The sequence below is a fragment of the Cherax quadricarinatus genome, chromosome 72 (genome assembly GCF_038502225.1).
Source record: "Cherax quadricarinatus isolate ZL_2023a chromosome 72, ASM3850222v1, whole genome shotgun sequence".
NCBI lineage: Eukaryota > Metazoa > Arthropoda > Malacostraca > Decapoda > Parastacidae > Cherax > Cherax quadricarinatus.
The window spans coordinates 5,136,093-5,163,519 of record NC_091363.1 but is presented as its reverse complement, the minus strand read 5'-3'; the positions used below and the strand labels follow the sequence as shown (position 1 = coordinate 5,163,519).

Sequence of the window (27,427 nt, the reverse complement as noted above, 5' to 3'; positions counted from 1 at the left end):
CTACACAACGTTCTGGCCTCTATAACGGTACTTGGGAGTTTGTTCCACTCATCCACAACTCTATTACCAAACCAGTACTTTCCTATATCCCTCCTGAATCTGAATTTTTCCAACTTAAAACCATTGCTGCGAGTCCTGTCTAGGCTAGATATTTTCAGCACACTATTTACATCCCCTTTATTTATTCCTGTCTTCCACTTATAAACCTCAATCATATCCCCCCTAATTCTACGTCTTTCTAGAGAGTGCAGTTTCAGGGCCCTTAGTCTATCCTCATAGGGAAGGTTTCTGATACATGGGATCATCTTTGTCATCCTCCTTTGTACATTTTCCAGAGAATTTATATCCATTCTGTAATACGGTGACCAAAACTGTGCAGCATAATCTAAATGAGGCCTAACCAAGGATGTATAGAGTTGAAGAACAACCTGAGGACTCCTATTATTTATGCTTCTTGATATGAAGCCAAGGATTCTATTAGCTTTATTGCGAACACTTATGCACTGTTGTCTTGGTTTCAGATTACTGCTAACCAGAACTCCTAAATCTTTTTCGCAATCCGTAATATTAAGATCTACATTATTTAGTTTATATGTGGCATGGTTATTGTCCTGTCCAACATTTAGAACTTTGCATTTGTCTATATTAAACTGCATCTGCCACTTCTCCGACCACTGCATCAGTCTATTCAAATCTTCCTGGAGTGCTCGAATGTCCTCGTCAGAATGAATTCGACGGCCTATTTTGGTGTCATCGGCAAACTTGCCGATGTCGCTCTTTATGCCCTCATCTATGTCGTTTATGTAGATTGTGAACAGCAGGGGGCCCAACACTGACCCCTGTGGAACACCGCTCGTGACGCTTCCCCACTCTGATTTCTCCCCATTTATGCAAACTCTCTGCTGCCTATTTGTCAACCATGCCTCTATCCAGGAAAAAATTTCTCCTCCTATTCCATGTGCTTTAATTTTCTTCAATAGTCTCTGATGTGGGACCCTGTCAAAAGCCTTACTGAAGTCCATATACACAATATCATATTCATTACCATGATCTACCTCCTCAAATACCTTAGTGAAAAAAGTTAATAAATTCGTAAGGCAGGAACGCCCCTTTGTAAAACCATGCTGAGATTCGTTGATTAATTTATGCTTTTCAAGGTGGCTACGAACTGCCTCGGCAATTATTGATTCCATAAATTTTCCCACTATGGAGGTTAGGCTTATTGGTCTATAGTTCGAAGCTAAGGACCTGTCACCTGTTTTGAAAATAGGTATCACATTTGCCATTTTCCACTTATCTGGCACCATGCCAGTTTGTAGTGATATGTTGAAAAGATTAGCCAAAGGTGTGCTAAGCTCCTCTTTACATTCCTTTAGAACCCTTGCATACAGTTCATCAGGGCCTGGGGATTTGTTAGGTTTTAATTTATCTATTTGCCTAAGGACCATGTCACTTGTGACCCTAATAGTGCACAGTTTATTATCGTCCTGTTCTACATAATTTATCATTACTGGAATATCGCTGGTATCCTCCTGTGTAAAAACTGAGAGGAAGTATGTGTTAAAAATTCTACACATTTCCTTATCACTGTCAGTGAGCTGACCCGAGGAACTTTTGAGTGGGCCTATCTTGTCCCTGATCTTACTTCTGTATACCTGAAAGAATCCTTTTGGGTTAGTCTTCGATTCTCTTGCAACTTTAACCTCATAATCTCTATTTGCTTTTCTAATTCCCTTTTTTATTTCTCTCTTTAACTGAATATATCGATTTCTTAATTGCCCCTCTCCTCTTTTGATTTGCCTATATATGCCTCTCTTTTGACCAATCAGATATTTTAATCTATTGTTCATCCATTTAGGATCATTTTTGTTTGATCTGATTTCCCTATTTGGAACATAATTTGACTGAGCAGCTAGAACTATGCCCTGGAAAGCATCATATCGGCAACCATCACCACCTACCTGACCCCTAGTCAGGTCATTCCAGTTCAGCCCACCTAAGTAATTTTTCAGTCCTATGAAATCAGCCAAGCGAAAGTCAGGGACGGAGACTTGATTGCCATTATTAGGGGAATTCCATGATATGTTAAAACTGAGTGATTTGTGATCACTCTCCCCAAGCTCATCATTAACCTCAAGATTATTAATTAGTGTTTCCCTACTGGCAAGAACCAAGTCAAGGAGGTTATTTCCCCTAGTTGGCTCTGTCACAAACTGTTTTAAAAAACAATCCTGGATCGTATCAAGAAAGTCACCCGACTCTAAATTTCCTGTCAAATTGCTCCAGTCAATCTGTCTATAGTTGAAATCTCCCATTAGCACAACATTTTCGTATGTAGATGCCTTACGAATTTCGTCCCATAGAAGTTTACTGCACTCCCTATCAAGATTTGGGGCCCTGTAAATCACACCCAAAATTAGTTTTTCTCGGCCCTCGAGAAGCTGTAACCAAACAGATTCAGTGGCTGACGCTTCTAATTTAATATCTTGTCTAACACAACAATTTAAATTGTCTCTGACATACATCGCTACTCCACCACCTTTCCTGTTGACCCTGTCAGTGTGGAATAATTTATAGCCTTGTATGTGACATTCAGAGGGCATCTCTCTATCTTTCAGATTGAGCCAGGTCTCTGTTATAGCAATAATATCTATGTTTCCTGCACTTGCAATTAATCTTAGCTCATCTATCTTATTTCTAACACTCCTGCTATTAGTATAGTAAACCTTAAGGGAGCTAGTCCCTTGCTGCCCTCTGCTGTCCCCCTTTGTTTGCTGACCTGTTCTATTGTCTTTATTTATAACTTCATGCTGAATGCCTTTTATACATTTACTGTTTCCAACCCTAGTGTTGCAACCTGCTTGTTTCCCACACACACCCATACCTCTATCTTCCATCAGTTTAAAATCATAGGCATTTCACCAATGGCCTTCTCAATCGAGTCTGCAAGTGCTACCACCCCTGCCCCAGAGAGATGAACCCCATCCCTTGCATACATATCATGTTTGCCATAAAAGTTGTTCCAGTTGTCAATGAATGGGATTGCAAGTTCCTTGCAGTATCTGTCTAGCCAGCAATTTACACCAATTGCCCTAGACAACCATTCATTTCCTACTCCCCTTCTAGGCAAGATGCTACATATGATTGGGATCCCTCCCTTAGACTTAATGAAATCTATAGCTGACCTGTACTTATCTAGCAGCTCTTCTCTCCTACCCTTCCCAATATCATTTCCACCAGCACTGAGACAGATAATGGGCTTGTTCCCATTACCTGACATGATATTATCCAGTCTGTTGACAATGTCCCCAACACCAGCTCCAGGGAAGCACACTCTATCTCTCATCTTCTTATTCCTATTACAAAAAGCACGATCAACATATCTTACCTGAGAGTCACCAACCACAAGAATGCGCTTACCTTCATTAGCAGGGGCAGTAGTACCCTTACCTTCACTGGCCACTGAAGTACATTCATCCTGGAGAACAGAGAAGCGATTTCCTACCTTCAGATCTGCACTCTTAACTTTCCTTACTCTGATGCGCCTCCCATTACTGTGAACAACTCGCCACTTGTAGCAGGTGCTGGGCTGCACCTCACTGCTGGTAGCCGTTGCTACCACCCCACCTACAGCCTCCTCACAGTGAGAGACAGACTGCACCTCACTGCTAGAAGCCTCATTCCCCACATCTCCAACCACCTCACACTCTCTCCCAGGCCCATTGAGGTGGACCTTCAGCCTCCTAATCTCCTCCTGGAGAAGCAAGACCTCCTCCTTCAACTCTCCAACCTCAGCTTTTAAAACACTGTAGAAGCAAGCCATGCTTTGTAACCGTCCACGCTAATCCCCAAAGCAGCTCAGGGTCTGTGACCTCACGTGACGACTGACCACTGAACATTAATGTCCTTGTTTCCATTAATGTCCTTGTCTCCATTAATGTCCTTGTCTCCATTAATGTCCTTGTTTACATTAATGTCCTTGTTTCCATTAATGTCCTTGTCTCCATTAATGTCCTTGTTTACATTAATGTCCTTGTTTCCATTAATGTCTTTGTTTCCATTAATGTCCTTGTTTACATTAATGTCCTTGTTTCCATTAATGTCTTTGTTTCCATTAATGTCCTTGTTTACATTAATGTCCTTGTTTCCATTAATGTCTTTGTTTCCATTAATGTCCTTGTTTCCATTAATGTCCTTGTTTCCATTAATGTCCTTGTCTCCATTAATGTCCTTGTTTCCATTAATGTCCTTGTTTCCATTAATGTCCTTGTTTCCATTAATGTCCTTGTCTCCATTAATGTCCTTGTTTCCATTAATGTCCTTGTTTCCATTAATGTCCTTGTTTCCATTGATGTCCTTGTTTCCATTGATGTCCTTGTTTCCATTGATGTCCTTGTTTCCATTAATGTCCTTGTTTCCATTAATGTCCTTGTTTCCATTAATGTTCTTAGTTTCCATTGATGTCCTTGTTTCCATTAATGTCCTTGTTTCCATTAATGTCCTTGTTTCCATTAATGTCCTTGTTTCCATTAATGTCCTTGTTTCCATTAATGTCCTTGTTTCCATTAATGTCCTTGTTTCCATTAATGTCCTTGTTTCCACTGATGTCCTTGTTATTTCCACTTAATGTCCATGTTATTTACATTAACATTCATATTTCTATTAATGTCCTTAAAATACCAATGCTTGTGTCTTTATGCAGTACAGATGTAGTTTATATGTAAGAAAATTTGGTAGGCACAAAAGAAAGCCACTAATATGCATAGCATTTCGGGCAAATTGATTCTAGTGCTTAAAAGCGCCCTCAATATGATTGTATTCTTGTATAGCCGTTATACATGTATAAATGTGACATTTATTGATTCATAGGAGATTTATACAATTACTCTGTATTTGTGTTTACCTGAATAAACTTACATACTATGTGTTACTATTAATATAACATTGTGCTGCCCCAAAGAAGGATGCAAGGAATTATGGGTTTGTCAAGAGAGTTTTAGATTAAGTAAGTTTATTTAGGCCTAGGTACACTTAGTACAGTTATGATACACAGTGTAAATCACGTAAGATAACCCAAAAATGTCAGACCGACTTATTTTCCTTGAGGAATAATGTCCCAGGTAGTGTTATTGTAACGGCAGCTTCAGTTAGTTTTAAATGTAGGTTGAATGGGTGCATGAGTGTTTGTGGTTGGTTAATAGTTCTACTGCAGTGTTCATTCTTGTATATGTCTGTTATATACCCTAGGGTAAATTCTTCAAAAATTTAAGTGAAATCATTGTTTATGAACAAGGCCTAAATAAAAACTTTGTATGTTACCTGGAAGCCTGGGATGTGTTTTGTTTAGTTAGGTCAGCCTTTCCCCAATGGGATATATTGATAAAGGTACAGGACACTTGATTCAAGGAATCAGACTTATCCCACCTTTGGATTGAACTTAATTGTCTCCCAGGTCCTTTATAACCACTACAGGTTTAGTGCATGATTATAATAATGAAGTCAGTATGGATAAGTACGTGCAAGTAATATGTGTAAGATTTTAACACTTATGTCATAGTCATTAAAGATTATAAAAGTGACAGGGTAGGAAGACTATTTGAACTATAAACCCTGAAAGGTTGGTGCCCTAGAATAACTTATTAAAGCTGTCGATGTGGCTTATTACCATTGGATTCCACTTTTTAGATCTTCCCCAGGATGCAATTCTCAACAGTCTACTAACTCCCAGGTATCTATTGCTAGGTAACAGCAGTAGGTGTTAGGAGACTTACCCAGCCAGTAACTCGATAAAGTCAATGTGGCAGTCAGTGCATCCTGTCAGCAAATTGGAAATTGTTTCAAGATCTAAAGATCTTGCTTTACCAGTAAGGAATTCTTGATTAAATTTTATATTCTTTTTTATTCCATAATTTGACATACAAAAGATAGTCGAATATTGATTTTAAAATAAGTGAATTTTGCTGATAAAAGTTATGAAAGGTTTGCATTGACTCACACTCAACACACTTTAATTTAGATTGACACACGTATTGAATTTATTTTCAGTTTTTGTGCATTAACTTCGTTATTTATAAAAGATAATAATTATTTGTGAAATATTTTTACTTTCAAACAGCTGAATCACCATGTCATCGCCTAGCCGTCACCCTGCGTCATCACCTAGCCGTCGCAGCACTCGTTCAACACCCAGCAAGCGCAGTGACACAGGTGAACTTGTTCCCTTACCCGTGTCATCGCCCAGCCGTCGTAGCACACGTTCAACACCTAGTAAGCGGAGTGATACAAGTGATCTTGTTCCCTTACCACCATCATCACCTGGCTCAGAGCTACTACCAGCCACCTCTCCAGCTCCAGTACGCTTCAACCCTGGTAGGTTGTCTGTTCTCATTTAGTTTTAAAAAAATTATTTTGTACAAACCCATTGAAATAGTTTGTTGTTCTGATGGCATTCTGGTATACGCATGTTTTCATGTCAAGGGCTAGGTTTTGTTATCAAAAGCTTTATTTTTAATCACATGCATGAAAAATCAAATTTGGGCACCAAATGTTTTTCACAAGAAAAATTGCATTACATTTTATAGGTAGCTCTATTTATTTTCGTATTGTATTTTTACTGCTTTTCTATATTTAAATGCCAAACCACTGTACCTGTTTGTAGAAATGTTAAGGAAATATCTTAATTATTAAAAGTTTAATACTGGGAGCAGCTTTTGAATGTCACATGAGTGTGTGTAAATGAAAATAGGGTGCTGAAAATAGGTTCATTATACAGCAATTATCCTCTGATATTTTCATTACAGCCTCTCCTCACTAGCAACATACGTGTTTACTGACGACTCGGACCTACGACGGGCTGTCTGACCAGTATGCATACATATATATTAGAGCTGATTTTCTCTATTCTGTTTATTACAGTATACAGTGCACTATGGCATAAACATTTAAAAATATACCAGAAATGTTCGAAATGGCGCAAAGGTGACATTAAAATAATATCAAAGATGGTTGACACAAATACACTACCATTATAGTATGCTCCTCACTTAGTGACAAATTTGTTTACTGAGGTGGTCTTAGGAACGGAACTCCATCACTAAGTATTGGACCTGCCTCGCATGGGTGAATAGGCCTGCTGCAGTGTTCCTTCCTTCTTATGTGAGGAGAGGCTGTGTAAGCTTATACATAGTTTGTTCGAGATTTTTTGTACGGTATTTAACCAAATTTTAGTACTATTTTTAAAAGATTAATATAATAATAATTGTTTTTACTTTGGTTAGCGGTCAGTGAAGTGGATTTAAGCTCTCCTCTTAATTATGGAACACCAAGCAGTGTTGGATCATCACTTCGAACTCCTCGCTCTGGAGTCCGTGGAACTCCCATCCGCCATCGATCAGACATCCGTTCTGACCGTCGTATTAGACAGGTATTTTTTTTTTTTTAATTTCTTAGGTTTTAATTCCATTCTGACTCTCATATCAGGTATTTTTTGGTATTTTCTTAGTGTTTCAGAAGTTTTATCTTCTGATAAAATTGTGTTTCCTCCTCCTAACTTTCATTCCCTCTTCCTCAATGACATTGTATTTTCTTTGGTTTATTTGGTTTGACCCCCAATAAATTTAAAGCTTTTTCATATACGTACATAGAATCCTGTCTCTCTACATCACTAGTGAGAGTCTTTTAGAGTAATTTTGAAATCTTCATCTCGAACCATTCTCCACTATTTTCTATGGGTGTGATATTCTTTGATTACAAATGGAAAATGTTTTGATCACAAAACAAGAAAAACTGTAACATCCTTGGGATTGTTTCACAATCAAGTCTCAGGGTCTGTCATGGTAGCTGTTGAGTTATCAGAATTATGCTATAATATTTATGATTGGGCATTTTTGTATTCAGATATTTGGGAGTGGACGTGTCAGCGGATGGGTCTATGAAAGATGAGGTGAATCATAGAATTGATGAGGGAAAAAGAGTGAGTGGTGCACTTAGGAGTCTGTGGAGACAAAGAACTTTGTCCTTGGAGGCAAAGAGGGGAATGTATGAGAGTATAGTTTTACCAACGCTCTTATATGGGTGTGAAGCGTGGGTGATGAATGTTGCAGCGAGGAGAAGGCTGGAGGCAGTGGAGATGTCATGTCTGAGGGCAATGTGTGGTGTGAATATAATGCAGAGAATTCGTAGTTTGGAAGTTAGGAGGAGGTGCGGGATTACCAAAACTGTTGTCCAGAGGGCTGAGGAAGGGTTGTTGAGGTGGTTCGGACATGTAGAGAGAATGGAGCGAAATAGAATGACTTCAAGAGTGTATCAGTCTGTAGTGGAAGGAAGGCGGGGTAGGGGTCGGCCTAGGAAGGGTTGGAGGGAGGGGGTAAAGGAGGTTTTGTGTGCGAGGGGCTTGGACTTCCAGCAGGCATGCGTGAGTGTGTTTGATAGGAGTGAATGGAGACAAATGGTTTTTAATACTTGACGTGCTGTTGGAGTGTGAGCAAAGTAACATTTATGAAGGGATTCAGGGAAACCGGCAGGCCGGACTTGAGTCCTGGAGATGGGAAGTACAGTGCCTGCACTCTGAAGGAGGGGTGTTAATGTTGCAGTTTAAAAACTGTAGTGTAAAGCACCCTTCTGGCAAGACAGTGATGGAGTGAATGATGGTGAAAGTTTTTCTTTTTCGGGCCACCCTGCCTTGGTGGGAATCGGCCGGTGTGATAATAGAAAGATAATAAATAAAAATTAAAAATGCCCATGAAAAGAAAAAACTTTGAAAGTGAAATTAATCACTGTATTTTGTGCATTTTGTTACCATGTATACAAAGAATAAACTATGACATTATAGTATATTGGTAACAAACACTTTATCATTCATAAACATGTTCATCCTTTCAAGGGATGGTGCCTTGATGCTTGTGAAGGGCTCGTTGCCCAAGGAATTAAAGCTAATCTTCCCTGAATTAACCCCACATACCATTCTCCAGGTGCTTTATTACTCTTGCAGGTTCAGCCCTTGCAGCAGATATTATAGTATACTCTTCATGATCATATTCATATACAGTACATATACAAATAACCTGCACATGGGAGATAAACTTATGATGATGTTTTGGTCCTTTTCACTGACAGAAATATTAAGGAGGCATGGCAGTATACTTACATTTATTTTCATAATTGTGAAGATGATGATTAAACAATTATAAGATCATTTTGAGGAGGTGCAAATGAGATTGTAAACTTGGGTAAACTTCTATATGGCAACCCATAATATCGATAGATGTGTAACTCCATATACATCTCTGATTTATTCTTGCAGTCTTTCTATAAGGAATTTTTACATATACAGTATATTTTTTGAAGTACCAGTAATTTATTCACCTATGATTAATATGTATATTTTGTTTCCTCAAGTATGTCATAAGATGTTGGTGAGTATTTGGTTCTGCTTTTGTCTAATCTAAAATAATAGTAGCTTTGTGTATTTTAATGTAATATTGTATTTACTTGTTCTAAACAATATAACAAGCAAGTGTAGAACACCATTTCATTAATTTTATGTGTGTGTCTTGAAATTTATAATGAATGTAATCATGTAATAGTTTTCTTTTAAAGCTGAATGTATAACAAAATATCAACAGGTGAACATCTCCACTGACCCAGCTAGTGAATCTAATGTGGAGGGGCCAGCTGCCACATCAGCACCACCTGGGGGTTCAGCCCAGACAGAGGGACCCCAAGGTCCCCAACTTGTTATCTGGGGTACAGATGTGGTTGTAGCAGAATGCAAGGAACGGTTTAAGACACTCGTACTTCGTTTTGTGGACCCGGCAGCAGAAGAGGATGAAAGAGTTGAGGGCATGAACACTGATGAACCACTCTATCTGCAAAAATTAGAAGAGGTAAAACTTTTGGTTGTGCATAGTTATTTTGTATATGGTAATGTTTTAAAGGTGATCCCTCTCCCCTCACCCTTTTTAACACTGCCTAAAACTTATAACCTATTCCCCCACTGTATGACCCATATAGGTTCAGCATTTTTTTATAATACAGTGATAATAATGATACAGTATAAGCTATTCACTTTCCTAGTTTACTCAGCCACTAAAATTATTATTATTTTGACACCCTAATAATTTTATTTTCAGATTCACACATTGGAGGAACCTTTCCTGAACATCAACTGTGCCCATCTCCATCAATATGATTCGGACCTGTATCGCCAGCTCATTTGCTACCCACAGGAGGTACGAAACTTGTGTGAGCCATTCCCTTTGAAGTAAATTGCTGTGCTTCATGTAAAACTTTATAAGAAACTTGAGCCTACATTCTTACACAGCAGTACTGATCTTATATCATTACAAGTCACACTGTTTAAAGTTATGTCTTGACATAGTTCTTATCTGTGTATAATTCAGTTAGAAGAGTGTGTAAAGGTAGAAAGTTGAAAGTGAAAAGAGATAAGGGTAAGGTGATGAAGGTATCAAACGATTTAGATAAAGGAAAATTGGATATCACATTGGAGAGAGGGAGTATGGAAGAAGTGAATGTTTTCAGATATATGGGAGTTGACTTGTCAGCGGATGGGTTTATGAAGGATGAGGTAAACCATAGAATTGATGAAGAAAAAAAGGTGAGTCGTGTGTTGAGGTGTCAGTGGAGACAAAGAATGTTATCCAGGAAGGCAAAGAAGGGAATGTACGAAAGTATAGTGGTACCAGCACTTGTGGGTGTGAAGTATGGGTTGTAAATGCTGCAGTGAGGAGGAGGCTGGAGGCAGTGGAGATGTTGTCTAAGGTCAATGTGTGGTGTAAATATTTTGCAGAGAATTTGTAGTGTGGAAATTGGGAGGTGGTGTGGAGTTACTAAAAGTATTAGTCAGAGGGCTGAAGAGGAGCTGTTGAGGTGGTTTGGTCATTTAAAGAGAATGGAACAAAGTAGAATGACTTGGAGAGTTTATAAATCTGTTGGGGAAGGAAGGTGCAGTAGGGGTCATCCTCAGAAAGGTGGGAGGGAAGTAGAGGTTTTGTAGGCAAGGGACTCGGTTTTCCAGCAAGTGTGCATGAGCGTGTTAGATAGGAGTGAATGGAGACGAATGGTTTATGGGACCTGATGAGCTGTTGGAGTGTGAGCAGGGTAATATTTTGCAAAGGGATTCAGGGAAACTGGTTTGCTGGACTTCACTCCTGGAAATGGGAAGTACACTGCTTGCACTTTAAAGGAGGGGTTTGCGATATTGGCAGTTTGGAGGGATGTCTAAGCTGTCATATCTGAGCTCCTCTGCAAAGACAGTGATTATGTATGAGTGATGGTGAAAGTGTTGAATGATGACGAAAGTTTTTTCTTTTTGGGTCACCCTGCCTCGGGAAACGGCCAGTGTGTTAAAAAAAAATTAGTTACATATGGTCAGTGAATATTTCCCTTCAAACTCTATTCCCTTCTTCAATCTTTTAATTTTTTTTGTAATAGTTATTTGGGATATTTTTTACATACCAGCCATCTCCCACCAAGTCAGAGTAACCCCACAAAGAAGAAACAAAAGTTTTCCTTCTTTTTACATTTAGTAATTTATAGAGGAGAAGGGGTTACTAGCCCCCTGCTTCCGGCATTTTAATAGTCTCTGACGACACTCGTGGCTTTTGAAGGAAGGCTTCTCCACTTCCCCATGGAGTTGGGATTTTTATATTCATTAGAACTGTAAAGAAAAGAAAACTCCAGATTTTTTGTATGTACCTTTAATCCATGTAATCACTCTAAATTATGATTTGTTCACAGGTAATTCCCACTTTTGACATGGCTATTAACGAAATGTTCTTTGAGCGATACCCTGATACCATTCTGGAACATCAAATCCAAGTGCGACCTTTTAATGCTGAGAAGACCAAAAACATGCGAGCATTGAATCCAGAAGGTAAGCACTTGTAGTAATAGTGTGATGCTAAACACAGTAATACCACACAACATGTAAGTGGTCTTTGTGCCTGCAATATACAGTATCTCATATATCTTTTACCACAAAGTAGAATATCACTGAGGCCCTCCATGGAATTTTAAAAGTAATTTCGAAAATTTGTAAGGGAAGAAGGCAGTCTTTGGACACGTAAAATTTGTGTGCAATCAAACTGTAATTGTAATTTCACTTTTTCGGTTATACTGCCATATATGACTGTGGGTATACAGAAGACATCGAAAGGTAATTTTTTTTTTTTTTTCAACAAGTCGGTCTTTCATCAATAACCTGTAATAATAATTAATACAAATTACCTTATACGACCGACTTGTTGAATAAGGTAATTTGTATTAATTATTATTACAGGTTATTGATGAAAGACCATGTCAGATATATAGGACATTTTTTATTGTTTAGGAATGGGACTCTTAGTAAGGTTTTACTTAATTTGAAAAGTTTGCATATACTACACATGAAAATGTGTAAACTCATTAATGCACATTATTTTCCAGACATTGATCAGCTCATCACCATCTCGGGTATGGTAATTCGCACTTCCAACATCATACCTGAAATGCGTGAGGCTTTCTTCCGTTGCCATGTTTGTTCCTTCACAACCACAGTCGAGATTGATCGTGGTCGAATTGCTGAGCCAACTCTCTGCACCCACTGCAACACCAATCACTCGTTCACATTAATTCACAATCGCTCACAGTACTCTGATAAACAGATGATTAAATTACAGGAAAGTCCAGGTATGCAAAAATAAAGCTACTAATTATATATTTTATATGATTTAGAATGCTAAATCGCTGTGCATAAATTCATGTTTTCCATGCGTGTCGTAAGAGACGACTAAAATGCCGGGAGCAAGAGGCTAGTAACCCCTTCTCCTGTATACATTACTAAAGTTAAAAAAAAAAAAAAAAAAAAAAAGCTTTTTGGCCACCCTGCTCAAGTGGGATATGGCCAGTTTTTTGAAAAGAAAAGCCATGTTTTATTGGTTAGCCAGACAGGTTCTGGAGGTGGGAAGTACAATGCCTGTGCTTTAAAGGAGGGGCTTGGGATAGTTGTTGTTAATAGTGACATCTATACTGTTGTATCTGTGCACCACTGGCAAGACAGTGCTAGTGTGAATAGTGGTGAAAGTGTTTCTTTTTCAGGTCACCCTGCCTTGGTGGGAAACGGTCGATGTACTAAAAAAAAAAAATCATGTTTCAGAAGTTTGGCTTGTGGAACTAATGTCAAAAAAAAAAAAAAAAAAAAAAATGATATATTAAGACATCATCATTTTTCTTCATCAGTCAGCTGGTGCTCAGTGAGCTCTATTATTGTATTAAATATTTATTATTATATTTCATTAAAATACACTTGATTTTTCCCTTATATGATAGTAATTAAAGGATGATTCTTCCAGATGACATGCCTCCTGGTCAAACTCCTCATACTGTGCATGTTTATGCCCACAATGACCTTGTAGATGGAGTTCAGCCTGGTGACCGTGTCACAGTTACTGGCATCTACAGAGCCACTCCCTTGAGGGTGAACCCTCGTATGCGGAATTTGAAGAGTGTTTACAAGACACACATTGATGTTGTTCACTTCCGTAAAGTGGACTCGAAAAGACTTCATGGACAGGAAGAAGGGTAAGAGCTTAAGATGAAATTTGAAGGGGTGTTCATAGTAATTATGGTATTTCATTTGATTAAACTTTTATCTACCTCATGCTGTTTGTTGAAAGCTTATTCATAATATTAAGTAGTTAATTTCAACAGAGAGACGCCACGTTTTCCTCCTGAGCGGATTGAATTGTTAAAAGAGTTGTCTCGTAAGCCTGATGTGTATGAACGTCTTGCCCGTGCAATTGCTCCTTCAATTTATGAAAATGAAGATATCAAGAAAGGTATATTGCTGCAACTGTTTGGTGGTACTAGGAAAGACTTCACTAATGCTGGAAGAGGACACTTCAGGTAGGTAATTGCCTATTCAAGTTTATGGTAGGAAGGAGTGAAAGGAAGGCATGAGCTGTAGCTCTTGGTCCAGCCCATTAACTTTCAACTGACTGATGTGAAATAACCCTTTCACTTCTGGTTTGAACCTCTGTATGGGAGCTACATTCACTGCCATCGTTTGATGTATTCTACTTCTTTCTTACTTTTAAATATTTTCTGATATCCCAGAAACTCATTGGGTGTATAATTTCTTTCTATAATCTTGTGTTTTTCATTTCTGGTGAAGAGGCTATTTTTGTCTACAATGGTAGAGTAAACCATTAGTAGTCTGCTGTATGATTTTTTATGCAAACAAAGATAGTGCAGTACTGTTATAGTTCTCAGAGTATTAAAATTTTAAGTAAAATATGTAAATATATATAAGATATAAGCAGTTTGGAGGTATTTGTTGTGTATCTTTATACATATATGCTTCTAAACTGTTGTGTTCTGAGCACCTCTGCAAAAAGTGATTATGTGTGAGTGAGGTGAAAGTGTTGAATGATGATGAAAGTATTTTCTTTTTGGGGATTTTCTTTCTTTTTTTGGGTCGCCCTGCCTCGGTGGGAGACGGCCGACTTGTTGAAAAAAAAAAAATATAAGAATGACTTGAGAAGGAGTCTTATTGTTAAGTAGTTTTGATTTACTGTATGATAAAATAATGAAGGGGTTATTGAGGTAAGCTTATTATTGTATATTCATGAGACCCTTCATTGCCAAGTAAATGGAGACAGTCAAGTTTGATCTGAGGAAAAGGAAGGTAGCTCCAGTTCTGTTTATCAGGAGTCCTTCACTGCCATCAAGGCACCCAATTTGGAAGGTGCAATTTTTTTTTTTTTGCAACGAACCAGCCGTATCCCACCGAGGCAGGGTGACCTGAAACGAAAAAGTTTTTCTTAGGTCAGAAAAAAAAGATTTTTTTTTTTTTTAATTTATTAACATATGCAGTAGAAGGGGTTACTAACCCTTTGTTCCTGGCATTTTAGTCTCCTCTTATGACACACATGGCTTACAGAGGAAGAATTTTTTCCATTTCTCCATGGAGGTGTAAACTTAAAAATATTTAATTGGTTTGTGGACATAAGAAACAAATAGTTTTGGGGATTATCACTACAGATGTTCCTTGCTTCATATGATAGGCTTTTTTTTTTTTTTTTTTTTAACAAGTCGGCTGTCTCCCGCCAAGGCAGGGTGACCCAAAAAGAAAGAAAATCCCCAAAAAGAAAATACTTTCATCATCATTCAACACTCACCTCACTCACACATAATCACTGTTTTTGCAGAGGTGTTCAGAATACAACAGTTTAGAAGCATATACATATAAAGATACACAACATATTCCTCCAAACTGCCAATATCCCAAACCTCTAAAATGTCAGGTGATGATTACATAAAAGCAAATTTCACCACATTTAGTGAATTCCTGGTAGAAGTGGGTTGACTGCATGTAAATGAAATGCATCAATTGAGGTGAAATTTGTATTAAGAGTTTATTCATGGGAGAGCATTAAGCTTGTAAATATCATTTAGTGCCTGAGAATGATGAGTGACCAGATATGATCCAAGGAAAGAAATGACAGCCCAAGTTTCCTGGAGCAAGATCTCTTAAGCATCAAGGCACCCTCACTTAAGAATTTAAGAGTTTTAGGAAGATAATGTGGACTACTGTACAGTATATGATCTTGTTATATACATTTTGTATCTAGATTTTTTTGATACTGAAGTTGGAAACTTTTAAGTATCAAAATACAGTATACATTATTTGTAGTGTTACAGTTAATGCTGGTGTATATGTATATATATATATTTTTTTACACTGGCTGTCTCTCACTGAGGTAGGGTGTATACATTTAGAGAAAGAGTATTTGGGAAACCTTAAATTTTCAGATATATAATGACAGTGCAGTTTATACTAAGAGCTGTTCACCCTGTAAAACTTTCAGGTCTGAGATAAATATTCTCTTGTGTGGTGACCCTGGAACATCAAAGTCTCAGCTGTTGCAGTACGTGTACAATCTTGTTCCACGGTCACAGTACACAAGTGGCAAGGGTTCTTCAGCTGTTGGTCTGACTGCCTATGTTACTAAAGACCCCGAAACTCGACAGCTGGTATTGCAGACTGGCGCTCTTGTTTTAGCTGATAATGGTATTTGCTGCATTGATGAATTTGACAAGATGAACGATTCCACAAGGTAAGCTTTTTCACCCAAAATACTGAACTGCCTTTTAAAAAGTGATTTTTATTGGTTTTTATTTTAGCTTCTGTAACAGTGTTTCTGCACGTACAGTAAATTAAATAAAATAATTATTTACTTGCAGGTCAGTGCTGCATGAAGTGATGGAACAGCAAACGCTTAGTATTGCAAAAGCAGGAATAATTTGTCAGCTTAATGCCAGGACCTCTGTCCTGGCTGCTGCCAACCCTGTTGAGTCACAGTGGAACAAAAACAAGACAATCATTGAGAATATTGAACTTCCCCACACTTTACTCTCACGTTTTGACCTCATCTTCCTTATCCTGGATCCACAAGACGAGTTGTATGATCGTCGACTAGCACGTCATCTAGTTTCTTTATATTATCATTCAGAAGCTATGAGTGAAGAAGAAATGTTGGACATGAGTATTCTTAGAGACTATTTAGCATATGCTCGTGAATATGTCCACCCAAAGCTTTCTGAAGATGCTTCTCAACGTCTCATCTCTGCTTATGTTGATATGCGTAAGGTGGGCAGCGGCCGAGGGCAGGTGACTGCCTATCCTCGTCAGCTTGAGTCTCTGATCCGTCTGGCTGAGGCACATGCTAAAGTTCGTCTGTCTCACATGGTGGAAGTTGCTGATGTGGAAGAGGCATGGAGGTGTGTAATTGTTTTTAATGTGAATAATAATTATATTTTGCTGAATTGCAATATTAATTTTTATACAATACCAACTCTCTTGGTGGAATGATGATGTAAAGAGAGTAGTAAGGGAGAAAAAGTTAGCATATGAGAAGTTTTTACAAAGTAGAAGTGATGCAAGGAGGGAAGAGTATATGGAGAAAAAGAGAGAAGTTAAGAGAGTGGTGAAGCAATGTAAAAAGAGAGCAAATGAGAGAGAGGGTGAGATGTTATCAACAAATTTTGTTGAAAATAAGAAAAAGTTTTGGAGTGAGATTAACAAGTTAAGAAAGCCTAGAGAACAAATGGATTTGTCAGTTAAAAATAGGAGAGGAGAGTTATTAAATGGAGAGTTAGAGGTATTGGGAAGATGGAAGGAATATTTTGAGGAATTGTTAAATGTTGATGAAGATAGGGAAGCTGTGATTTCGTGTATAGGGCAAGGAGGAATAACATCTTGTAGGAGTGAGGAAGAGCCAGTTGTGAGTGTGGGGGAAGTTCGTGAGGCAGTAGGTAAAATGAAAGGGGGTAAGGCAGCCGGGATTGATGGGATAAAGATAGAAATGTTAAAAGCAGGTGGGGATATAGTTTTGGAGTGGTTGGTGCAATTATTTAATAAATGTATGGAAGAGGGTAAGGTACCTAGGGATTGGCAGAGAGCATGCATAGTTCCTTTGTATAAAGGCAAAGGGGATAAAAGAGAGTGCAAAAATTATAGGGGGATAAGTCTGTTGAGTGTACCTGGTAAAGTGTATGGTAGAGTTATAATTGAAAGAATTAAGAGTAAGACGGAGAATAGGATAGCAGATGAACAAGGAGGCTTTAGGAAAGGTAGGGGGTGTGTGGACCAGGTGTTTACAGTGAAACATATAAGTGAACAGTATTTAGATAAGGCTAAAGAGGTCTTTGTGGCATTTATGGATTTGGAAAAGGCGTATGACAGGGTGGATAGGGGGGCAATGTGGCAGATGTTGCAAGTGTATGATGTAGGAGGTAGGTTACTGAAAGCAGTGAAGAGTTTTTACGAGGATAGTGAGGCTCAAGTTAGAGTATGTAGGAAAGAGGGAAATTTTTTCCCAGTAAAAGTAGGCCTTAGACAAGGATGTGTGATGTCACCGTGGTTGTTTAATATATTTATAGATGGGGTTGTAAGAGAAGTAAATGCGAGGGTCTTGGCAAGAGGCGTGGAGTTAAAAGATAAAGAATCACACACAAAGTGCGAGTTGTCACAGCTGCTCTTTGCTGATGACACTGTGCTCTTGGGAGATTCTGAAGAGAAGTTGCAGAGATTGGTGGATGAATTTGGTAGGGTGTGCAAAAGAAGAAAATTAAAGGTGAATACAGGAAAGAGTAAGGTTATGAGGATAACAAAAAGATTAGGTGATGAAAGATTGAATATCAGATTGGAGGGAGAGAGTATGGAGGAGGTGAACGTATTCAGATATTTGGGAGTGGACGTGTCAGCGGATGGGTCTATGAAAGATGAGGTGAATCATAGAATTGATGAGGGAAAAAGAGTGAGTGGTGCACTTAGGAGTCTGTGGAGACAAAGAACTTTGTCCTTGGAGGCAAAGAGGGGAATGTATGAGAGTATAGTTTTACCAACGCTCTTATATGGGTGTGAAGCGTGGGTGATGAATGTTGCAGCGAGGAGAAGGCTGGAGGCAGTGGAGATGTCATGTCTGAGGGCAATGTGTGGTGTGAATATAATGCAGAGAATTCGTAGTTTGGAAGTTAGGAGGAGGTGCGGGATTACCAAAACTGTTGTCCAGAGGGCTGAGGAAGGGTTGTTGAGGTGGTTCGGACATGTAGAGAGAATGGAGCGAAACAGAATGACTTCAAGAGTGTATCAGTCTGTAGTGGAAGGAAGGCGGGGTAGGGGTCGGCCTAGGAAGGGTTGGAGGGAGGGGGTAAAGGAGGTTTTGTGTGCGAGGGGCTTGGACTTCCAGCAGGCATGCGTGAGCGTGTTTGATAGGAGTGAATGGAGACAAATGGTTTTTAATACTTGACGTGCTGTTGGAGTGTGAGCAAAGTAACATTTACGAAGGGATTCAGGGAAACCGGCAGGCCGGACTTGAGTCCTGGAGATGGGAAGTACAGTGCCTGCACTCTGAAGGAGGGGTGTTAATGTTGCAGTTTAAAAACTGTAGTGTAAAGCACCCTTCTGGCAAGACAGTGATGGAGTGAATGATGGTGAAAGTTTTTCTTTTTCGGGCCACCCTGCCTTGGTGGGAATCGGCCGGTGTGATAAAAAAAATAAAAAAAAAAATAAAAAAGAAGTGCTAAACCTCCATCTCTCTATAGTAAATTGCATTTGCCAAAATGCAGTAGTTTAATGATGCAATTACAATTTTGTTTACTTTTGCAGACTGCATCGTGAAGCCCTCAAGCAATCTGCTACTGATCCAATGTCTGGCAAGATTGATATCAGCATCCTGACAACAGGTCTGAGTTCTGCTGCCCGGAAGAGACGTGTTGAAGTGGCCCAGTCTCTCAAGAAGCTGATTCAAGCAAAGGGCAAGGTGGTTACTCTCAACTTCCAGAAGGTGTTCCAGGAACTGAAAGACTCCTCTGACTTGGTAAGTTGAAATAAATTATTTTTTTGTTGAAAATGATTTAAGTTAGGTCTTGTTCATTGATGATTGTCAGCTTACCAAGACCATCACTAATCAGAGGGCATCAGTGTAAACCTTCATGTAAATTAGAATTCCTGCGTTAGATCAGAGTGAGTGGTGATAAGTACTTTTTCTTTGGAATGTGTTGTGAGTGTGAGAAAGTCAGCATTTTTGAAGGGATTCAGGGAAACCAGTTGGCTAGACTTGGGTTCTAGAGGGACAACGCATATTTGTTATATACTTTGAAAGATGGATAGGGAAGTTGTAATTTAGAGGGTCACTTGAGTTGTATCCACACACTTTGCAAGGTAGTTTTGAATTGATGGTGAAAATATTACTTTGGGTCCTCTTTCTTTGTGAGAAATAGCCAGTGTGGTAAAAAAAAAAAAAAGGCTGTTTAAGCTCAGTGGCCCAGTAGGAAACACAAAGTTTTAATAAAAAATTTACAATTAAAACATCTGTTTAGAGTGGATGAAGAGTGAAAAGTTGAAGTGTAAGAAAGTCTCCCACCAAGGTAGGGTGACCTGTAAAAAGAATGAACACTTTCACCACCACTCACTCCATCAGTCTTGCCAGATGTGGGCCACTACTACAGTTCCAATGCCTCTCCAAACTGCAATATCCTCCACCCTTTAATTTTTATTGGATATCATACTTGATAGTGAAATATTTTATATAATTTTTTTTTTTTCTTCTTTTGGGTCACCCTGCCTCTCTGGGAGATGGCCAGCATGTTGAAAAAAAGTGTAATTGGAGATGTGTGCAAGAGAATAATGTCCGGTGAGAATGTTATACAGAGAATTCAGAATATTAAAATTAGGTGATGTGGAGTTACCTAAGGAATGATTCACACTGAAGAGGGTATGGTGAGGTGGTTTTTGCATTTAGAGATGATGAAGCGGTATAGGATGACCAAGAGAATATATAAATTTGGGGAGATAGAAGAGCCATCCTAGGAAAAGTTGGAAGGAAGGATATAGGAGGTTTTGAATGCTAGGGGCTTCAACATACAGCATGCTTGTGTGAAGATGCCTGCCCTGAGGATGTTGCAGTTTAGGGGGTTATTTTTATTGTGATGTGTGCACTTCTGGCAAGGCAGCTATTAAATGAATGAAATGAATGTACTAACTTTTTCAGGATTACCCTACCTTAGTGGGTGAAGACTAGTATGTTAAAAAATAATGAAATCTGGATAATAATAATAATTTGGATAATAATTTGTACAAAAATTCTTAAGTAGATTGCAAATAATGTAGTAATGTCAACAGTGAACAAGGATCATTGATCAGATGTCAATTGGGTGATCAGCTTACCCTTGTCTAAATATATTCTCTGGCTTGTAGCTGACAGATGCCTGCATTAAATTTGGCATGATTTTTCCCATAGCATTGGCATTTCAGTATGTCACACTATTGAGGAAATTTTTTTGCTGCTCATCAAATACAGTACTTTAAGATTTTGCAAGCAAAGGCTGTAAATATTTGTTTTGAAAGTCTTTGAATGTTGGCACAAAAGAGTTAAAAATAAGCAATATATTTACCCCTATTACAGTACAAGAAGTAATTTTGTCCATTTTGTGTGTGGTAGATAAGTCTATTTTCCTGTATTAATTAGCCTTTCAAAACTTTTTCTTTCAGATGATCACACGTGAAATGTTTGAAGATGCACTTCGTGACCTCCAGGACGATGAATTCCTTGCTCTCACTGGCAAATCTACTATTCGTATAATTCACTAGAGACCGGAAAACTGAAAAATTATCAGTTGTACAGGCTTCATCAATTTACTCTGTGAATTACAAAATCTAATTTTTATATCTATATATATATATATAATAGCTTAACTTTTAAACATTGTGCCATTATGACCTATCTTGGGGTAGAGCACATTTTGAATATAATAATGATTCAGAACGTAGTCATATATTGAGCTCCAAATGCGTGTGCATAAGGAACATGCCTAACTGAAGTAACATTGAATAAAAATAGTGGTACATGTTTATGTAGATTATATTAATAAAATAAGCAAATTGTCTTTTTATGTAATGTCCTGCAATTTGCTTGGTAGGAATTTTGTATAAAATTTGATTTTTGTTGTCTAGACTGAGGTAGGCCTTTTAGGGTATACCTTGCTACTGGTGAAGTCATGATCTGAGGAGCTAGTGCATTTTGAAGTATTAGAAAAAGACTACAACCTACTTAAGCACTTGCCTGCAAGAATCACACACTCCTAGCACTAAGAACAAAATTCTTAGGCTGCTGCTTTCCTGAATGCTGGAAATAATGTTAAGGTTTGCTGACCTATGTTAAAAATGGGCTAGTTTGTTAATATGTCAAAGGCCTCAACAACAATGATATAGCAGCATCAGATCTGTATGGAATAGGTGGTAAATTGCTAAATGCTGTAAAGAGTTTTTATGAGGATAATGAGGTTCAGGTTAGGGTGTGTAGAAGCGAGGGAGACTACTTCCCGGTAAAAGTAGGTCTTAGACAGGGAAGTTTAATGTCACCATGGTTGTTTAATATATTTATAGATGGGGTTGTAAAAGAAGTAAATGCTAGGGTGTTCGGGAGAGGGGTGGGATTAAATTATGGGGAATTAAATACAAAATGGGAAGTGACACAGTTACGTTTTGCTAATGATACTGTGCTTATGGGAGATTCTAAAGAAAAATTGCAAAGGTTAGTGGACGAATTTGGGAGTGTGTATAAAGGTAGAAAGTTGAAAGTGAACATAGAAAAGAGTAAGGTGATGAGGGTATCAAATGATTTAGATAAAGAAAAATTGGATATCAAATTGGGGAGGAGTATGGAAGAATGAATATTTTCAGATACTTGGGAGTTGAGGTGTCAGCAGATGGATTTATGAAGGATGAGGTTAATCATAGAATTGATGAAGGATAAAAGGTGAGTGGTTCATTGAGGTATATGTGGAGGCAAAAAATGCTATCTATGTAGACAAAGAAGGGAATGTATGAAAGTATAGTAGTACCAACACTTATATGGGTGTGAAGCTTGGGTTGTAAATGCAGCAGCGAGGAGACGGTTGGAGGCAGTGGAGATGTCCTGTTTAAGGGCAATGTGTGGTGTAAATATTGTGCAGAAAATTCGGTGTGTGGAAATTAGGAGAAAATGTGGAGTTAATAAAAGTATTAGAGGGCTGAAGAGGGTTTGTTGAGGTGGTTTGGTCATTTAGAGAGAATGGGTCAAAGTAGAATGATATGGAAAGCGTATAAATCTGTAGGGGAAGGAAGGTGGGGTAGGGGTCGTCCTCGAAAAGGTTGGAGGGAGGGGGTAAAGGAGGTGTTGTGGGCGAGGGGTTTGGACTTTCAGCAAGTGTGCGTGAGCCTGTTAGATAGGAGTGAATGGAGACGAATGGTATTTGGGACTCGACGATCTGTTGGAGTGTAAGCAGGGTAATATTTAGTGAAGGGATTCAGGGAAACCAGTTATTTTATATAACCAGACTTGAGTCCTGGAAATGGGAAGTAAAGTGCCTGCACTCTAAAGGAGGGGTTTGGGATATTGGCAGTTTGGAGGGATATATTGTGTATTTTTATACGTATATACTTCTAAGCTGTTGTATTCTGGGCACCTCTGCAAAAACAGTGATTATGTGTGAGTGAGGTGAGTGTTGAATGATGATGAAAGTATTTTCTTTTTGGGGATTTTCTTTCTTTTTGGGTCACCTGCCACGGTGGGAGACGGCCGACTTGTTGGAAAAAAAAAAAATGTACAAGGTATACAGGCATAGCTGACATCAATGACATACTACTATATAGAAAGCCGCTTGTTATGCTGAGCATTTCGGGCAAATTAGGCAAGTTTAGTCCCAGGATGCAACCCACACCAGTTCACTAACTCCTAGGTACCCATTTTAAACTGATGAGTGGACAGGGACAACAGGTGTCTTATGGAAACACATCCCTCATGTTTTCCAGCCGTACCGGAGAAGATTCGAATTCTGGACCTCAGTGTGTGAGGTGAGTGCTAGTGATCGAGCTACGGGACACGTGTCCCATAGCTCGATTTACAACAACGTAGTGCCGATTTATAACTTTGCTACCATAGGAATGGACTCTGACACTGCTGTTTGTGGATCTATTGTACATGAAATGGTCAATAACCACTTACTCTTCAACAAACATGATGTTAAGCCACTGTCCATATGGAAATTTCTTCAATATCTCGGAAAGCCTGTTCATGCACTTCAAACAAGATCTATACCTGATATGAATCATACATTGTACTAGTGTGAATGCATTATATGAAGATCTTGTTGCCAAGATGATGATTTATTGCATCTGAATAAAATAACATAACCACACACAGTAAGGAGCAGCAGCAAGAGTGGACCACTGACTCGTCTTTGATTTTGGAAGAAAATGTACATAATCTGGCAGAGAAACAAATGAAATAAATGCTTGTATCAATTACTAAATGCTGTAAAGAGCTTTTATGAGGATAGTGAGGCTCAGGTTAGGGTGTGTAGAAGAGAGGGAGAATACTTCCCGGTAAAAGTAGGTCTTAGACAGGGATGTGTAATGTCACCATGGTTGTTTAATATATTTATAGATGGGGTTGTAAAAGAAGTAAATGCTAGGGTGTTCGGGAGAGGGGTGGGATTAAATTATGGGGAATCAAATTCAAAATGGGAATTGACACAGTTACTTTTTGCTGATGATACTGTGCTTATGGGAGATTCTAAAGAAAAATTGCAAAGGTTAGTGGATGAGTTTGAGAATGTGTGTAAAGGTAGAAAGTTGAAAGTGAACATAGAAAAGAGTAAGGTGATGAGGGTATCAAATGATTTAGATAAAGAAAAATTGGATATCAAATTGGGGAGGAGGAGTATGGAAGAAGTGAATGTTTTCAGATACTTGGGAGTTGACGTGTCGGCGGATGGATTTATGAGGGATGAGGTTAATCATAGAATTGATGAGGGAAAAAAGGTGAGTGGTGCGTTGAGATATATGTGGAGTCAAAAAACGTTATCTATGGAGGCAAAGAAGGGAATGTATGAAAGTATAGTAGTACCAACACTCTTATATGGATGTGAAGCTTGGGTGGTAAATGCAGCAGCGAGGAGACGGTTGGAGGCAGTGGAGATGTCCTGTCTAAGGGCAATGTGTGGTGTAAATATTATGCAGAAAATTCGGAGTGTGGAAATTAGGAGAAGGTGTGGAGTTAGTAAAAGCATTAGTCAGAGGGCAGAAGAGGGGTTGTTGAGGTGGTTTGGTCATTTAGAGAGAATGGATCAAAGTAGAATGACATGGAAAGCATATAAATCTATAGGGGAAGGAAAGAGGGGTAGGGGTCGTCCTCGAAAGGGTTGGAAAGAGGGGGTAAAGGAGGTTTTGTGGGTGAGGGGCTTGGACTTCCAGCAAGCGTGCATGAGCGTGTTAGATAGGAGTGAATGGAGACGAATGATACTTGGGACCTGACGATCTGTTGGAGTGTGAGCAGGGTAATATTTAGTGAAGGGATTCAGGGAAACCGGTTATTTTCATATAGTCGGACTTGAGTCCTGGAAATGGGAAGTACAATTCCTGCACTTTAAAGGAGGGGTTTGGGATATTGGCAGTTTGGAGGGATATGTTGTGTATCTTTATACGTATATGCTTCTAAACTGTTGTATTCTGAGCACCTCTGCAAAAGCAGTGATAATGTGTGAGTGTGGTGAAAGTGTTGAATGATGATGAAAGTATTTTCTTTTTGGGGATTTTCTTTCTTTTTTTGGGTCACCCTGCCTCGGTGGGAGACGACCGACTTGTTGAAAAAAAAAAAAAAATAAATTTCTCAAAGTGGGTTAAGTGATTTTTTATTATAATAATTTCTCGAAGCTGATGGTGAGTGCTGGTAGTTTAAAGCAAATACAGAATATAGCCAGTACTGGATTCGTGTTCTAGTTCCCTGAATTGAGTGAATACCTTCCATAACCCCCCCCCACATGCATTTTATAATCCCTACAGTTTTAGCTCTCCCCTATGATTATAATGATAATGTAGCCAGTATTGGGAACAGTTCTTCCAAGACATCCATGCAAATATTGCCTAACTGTGACTTTCAATCAAAGGGGTTTTAAAACCAAACACTTGCTTGAATGCAATCTTCCACATTCTAAGAGAGCCAGGAGGAGGCGACAGGCTCACTCTGCGCTATTCTGAGAAAAAACTTACCCTCACTCCTTCAGTTGCAACATTGCATAGCTCCTGATGATGCACCGAGACGTGCAAAAGTACTTGAGCTAAAGATTTCCACCCCCCCATGACTTGTTTTGCATATATATACAGTGGACCCCCGGTTAACGATATTTTTTCACTCCAGAAGTATGTTCAGGTGCCAGTACGGACCGAATTTGTTCCCATAAGGAATATTGTGAAGTAGATTAGTCCATTTCAGACCCCCAAACATACACGTACAAACGCACTTACATAAATACACTTACATAATTGGTCGCATTTGGAGGTGATCGTTATGCGGGGGTCCACTGCATATATATATATATATATATATATATATGTATATATATATATTATATATATATATATATATATATATATATATATATATATATATATATATATATATATATATATATATATATATATATATATATATATATATATATATATATATATATATATATATATATATATATATATTCTCAACAAGTCGGCCGTCTCCCACCGAGGCAGGGTGACCCAAAAAAGAAAGAAAATCCCCAAAAAGAAAATACTTTCATCATCATTCAACACTTTCACCACACTCACTCATTATCACTGTTTTTGCAGAGGTGCTCAGAATACAACAGTTTAGAAGCATACACACATAAAGATACACAACATATCCCTCCAAACTGCCAATATCCCAAACCCCTCCTTTAAAGTGCAGGCATTGTACTTCCCATTTCCAGGACTCAAGTCTGACTATATGAAAATAACCGGTTTCCCTGAATCCCTTCACTAAATATTACCCTGCTCACATTCCAACAGATCGTCAGGTCCCAAGTACCATTCGTCTCCATTCACTCCTATCTAACACGCTCACGCACGCTTGGTGGAGGTCCAAGCCCCTCGCCCACAAAACCTCCTTTACCCCCTCTCTCCAACCCTTTCGAGGACGACCCCTACCTCGCCTTCCTTCCCCTATAGATTTATATGCTTTCCATGTCATTCTACTTTGATCTACTCTCTCTAAATGACCAAACCACCTCACTAATACTTTTATTAACTCCACACCTTTTCCTAATTTCCACACTCCGAATTTTCTGCATAATATTTACACCACACATTGCCCTTAAACAGGACATCTCCACTGCCTCCAACCGTCTCCTCGCTGCTGCATTTACCACCCAAGCTTCACACCCATATAAGAGTGTTGGTACTACTATACTTTCATACATTCCCTTCTTTGCCTCCATAGATAACGTTTTTTGACTCCACATATACCTCAACGCACCACTCACCTTTTTTCCCTCATCAATTCTATGATTAACCTCATCCTTTGTAAATCCATCCGCCGACACGTCAACTCCCAAGTATCTGAAAACATTCACTTCTTCCATGCTCCTCCTCCCCAATTTGATATCCAATTTTTCTTTATCTAAATCATTTGATACCCTCATCACTTTACTCTTTTCTATGTTCACTTTCAACTTTCTACCTTTACACACACTCCCAAACTCATCCACTAACCTTTGCAATTTTTCTTTAGAATCTCCCATAAGCACAGTATCATCAGCAAAAAGTAACTGTGTCAATTCCCATTTTGAATTTGATTCCTCAAAATTTAATCCCACCCCTCTCCCGAACACCCAAGCATTTACTTCCTTTACAACCCCATCTATAAATATATTAAACAACCATGGTGACATTACACATCCCTGTCTAAGACCTACTTTTACCGGGAAGTAGTCTCCCTCTCTTCTACACACCCTAACCTGAGCCTCACTATCCTCATAAAAACTCTTTACAGCATTTAATAACTTACCACCTATTCCATATACTTGTAAC

At 38.7% G+C, this 27,427-nt stretch overlaps 1 protein-coding gene across 3 annotated transcripts in view; it reads left to right on the top strand.

Annotated features, from left to right (window-relative positions):
* dpa (disc proliferation abnormal) overlaps positions 1-21,295 on the top strand; it is a 38,281-nt gene extending 16,986 nt beyond the window's left edge. For 2 of the 3 annotated variants that reach the window (XM_053795034.2, XM_053795032.2), the window contains exons 2-13: positions 6,116-6,369; positions 7,278-7,423; positions 9,624-9,884; positions 10,131-10,229; positions 11,758-11,893; positions 12,445-12,687; positions 13,350-13,578; positions 13,708-13,902; positions 15,867-16,115; positions 16,243-16,779; positions 19,169-19,379; positions 21,053-21,295. In XM_053795034.2, coding sequence (XP_053651009.1) covers positions 6,126-6,369; positions 7,278-7,423; positions 9,624-9,884; positions 10,131-10,229; positions 11,758-11,893; positions 12,445-12,687; positions 13,350-13,578; positions 13,708-13,902; positions 15,867-16,115; positions 16,243-16,779; positions 19,169-19,379; positions 21,053-21,151 — 2,649 coding nt within the window. In that variant the 5' untranslated portion in view covers positions 6,116-6,125 and the 3' untranslated portion in view covers positions 21,152-21,295. Of the gene's footprint in view, positions 1-5,742; positions 5,865-6,115; positions 6,370-7,277; positions 7,424-9,623; positions 9,885-10,130; positions 10,230-11,757; positions 11,894-12,444; positions 12,688-13,349; positions 13,579-13,707; positions 13,903-15,866; positions 16,116-16,242; positions 16,780-19,168; positions 19,380-21,052 lie in introns of all 3 variants that reach the window. The other variant, XM_053795033.2, reaches the window with a different exon arrangement.
* The last annotated feature ends 6,132 nt before the right edge of the window (positions 21,296-27,427 follow it).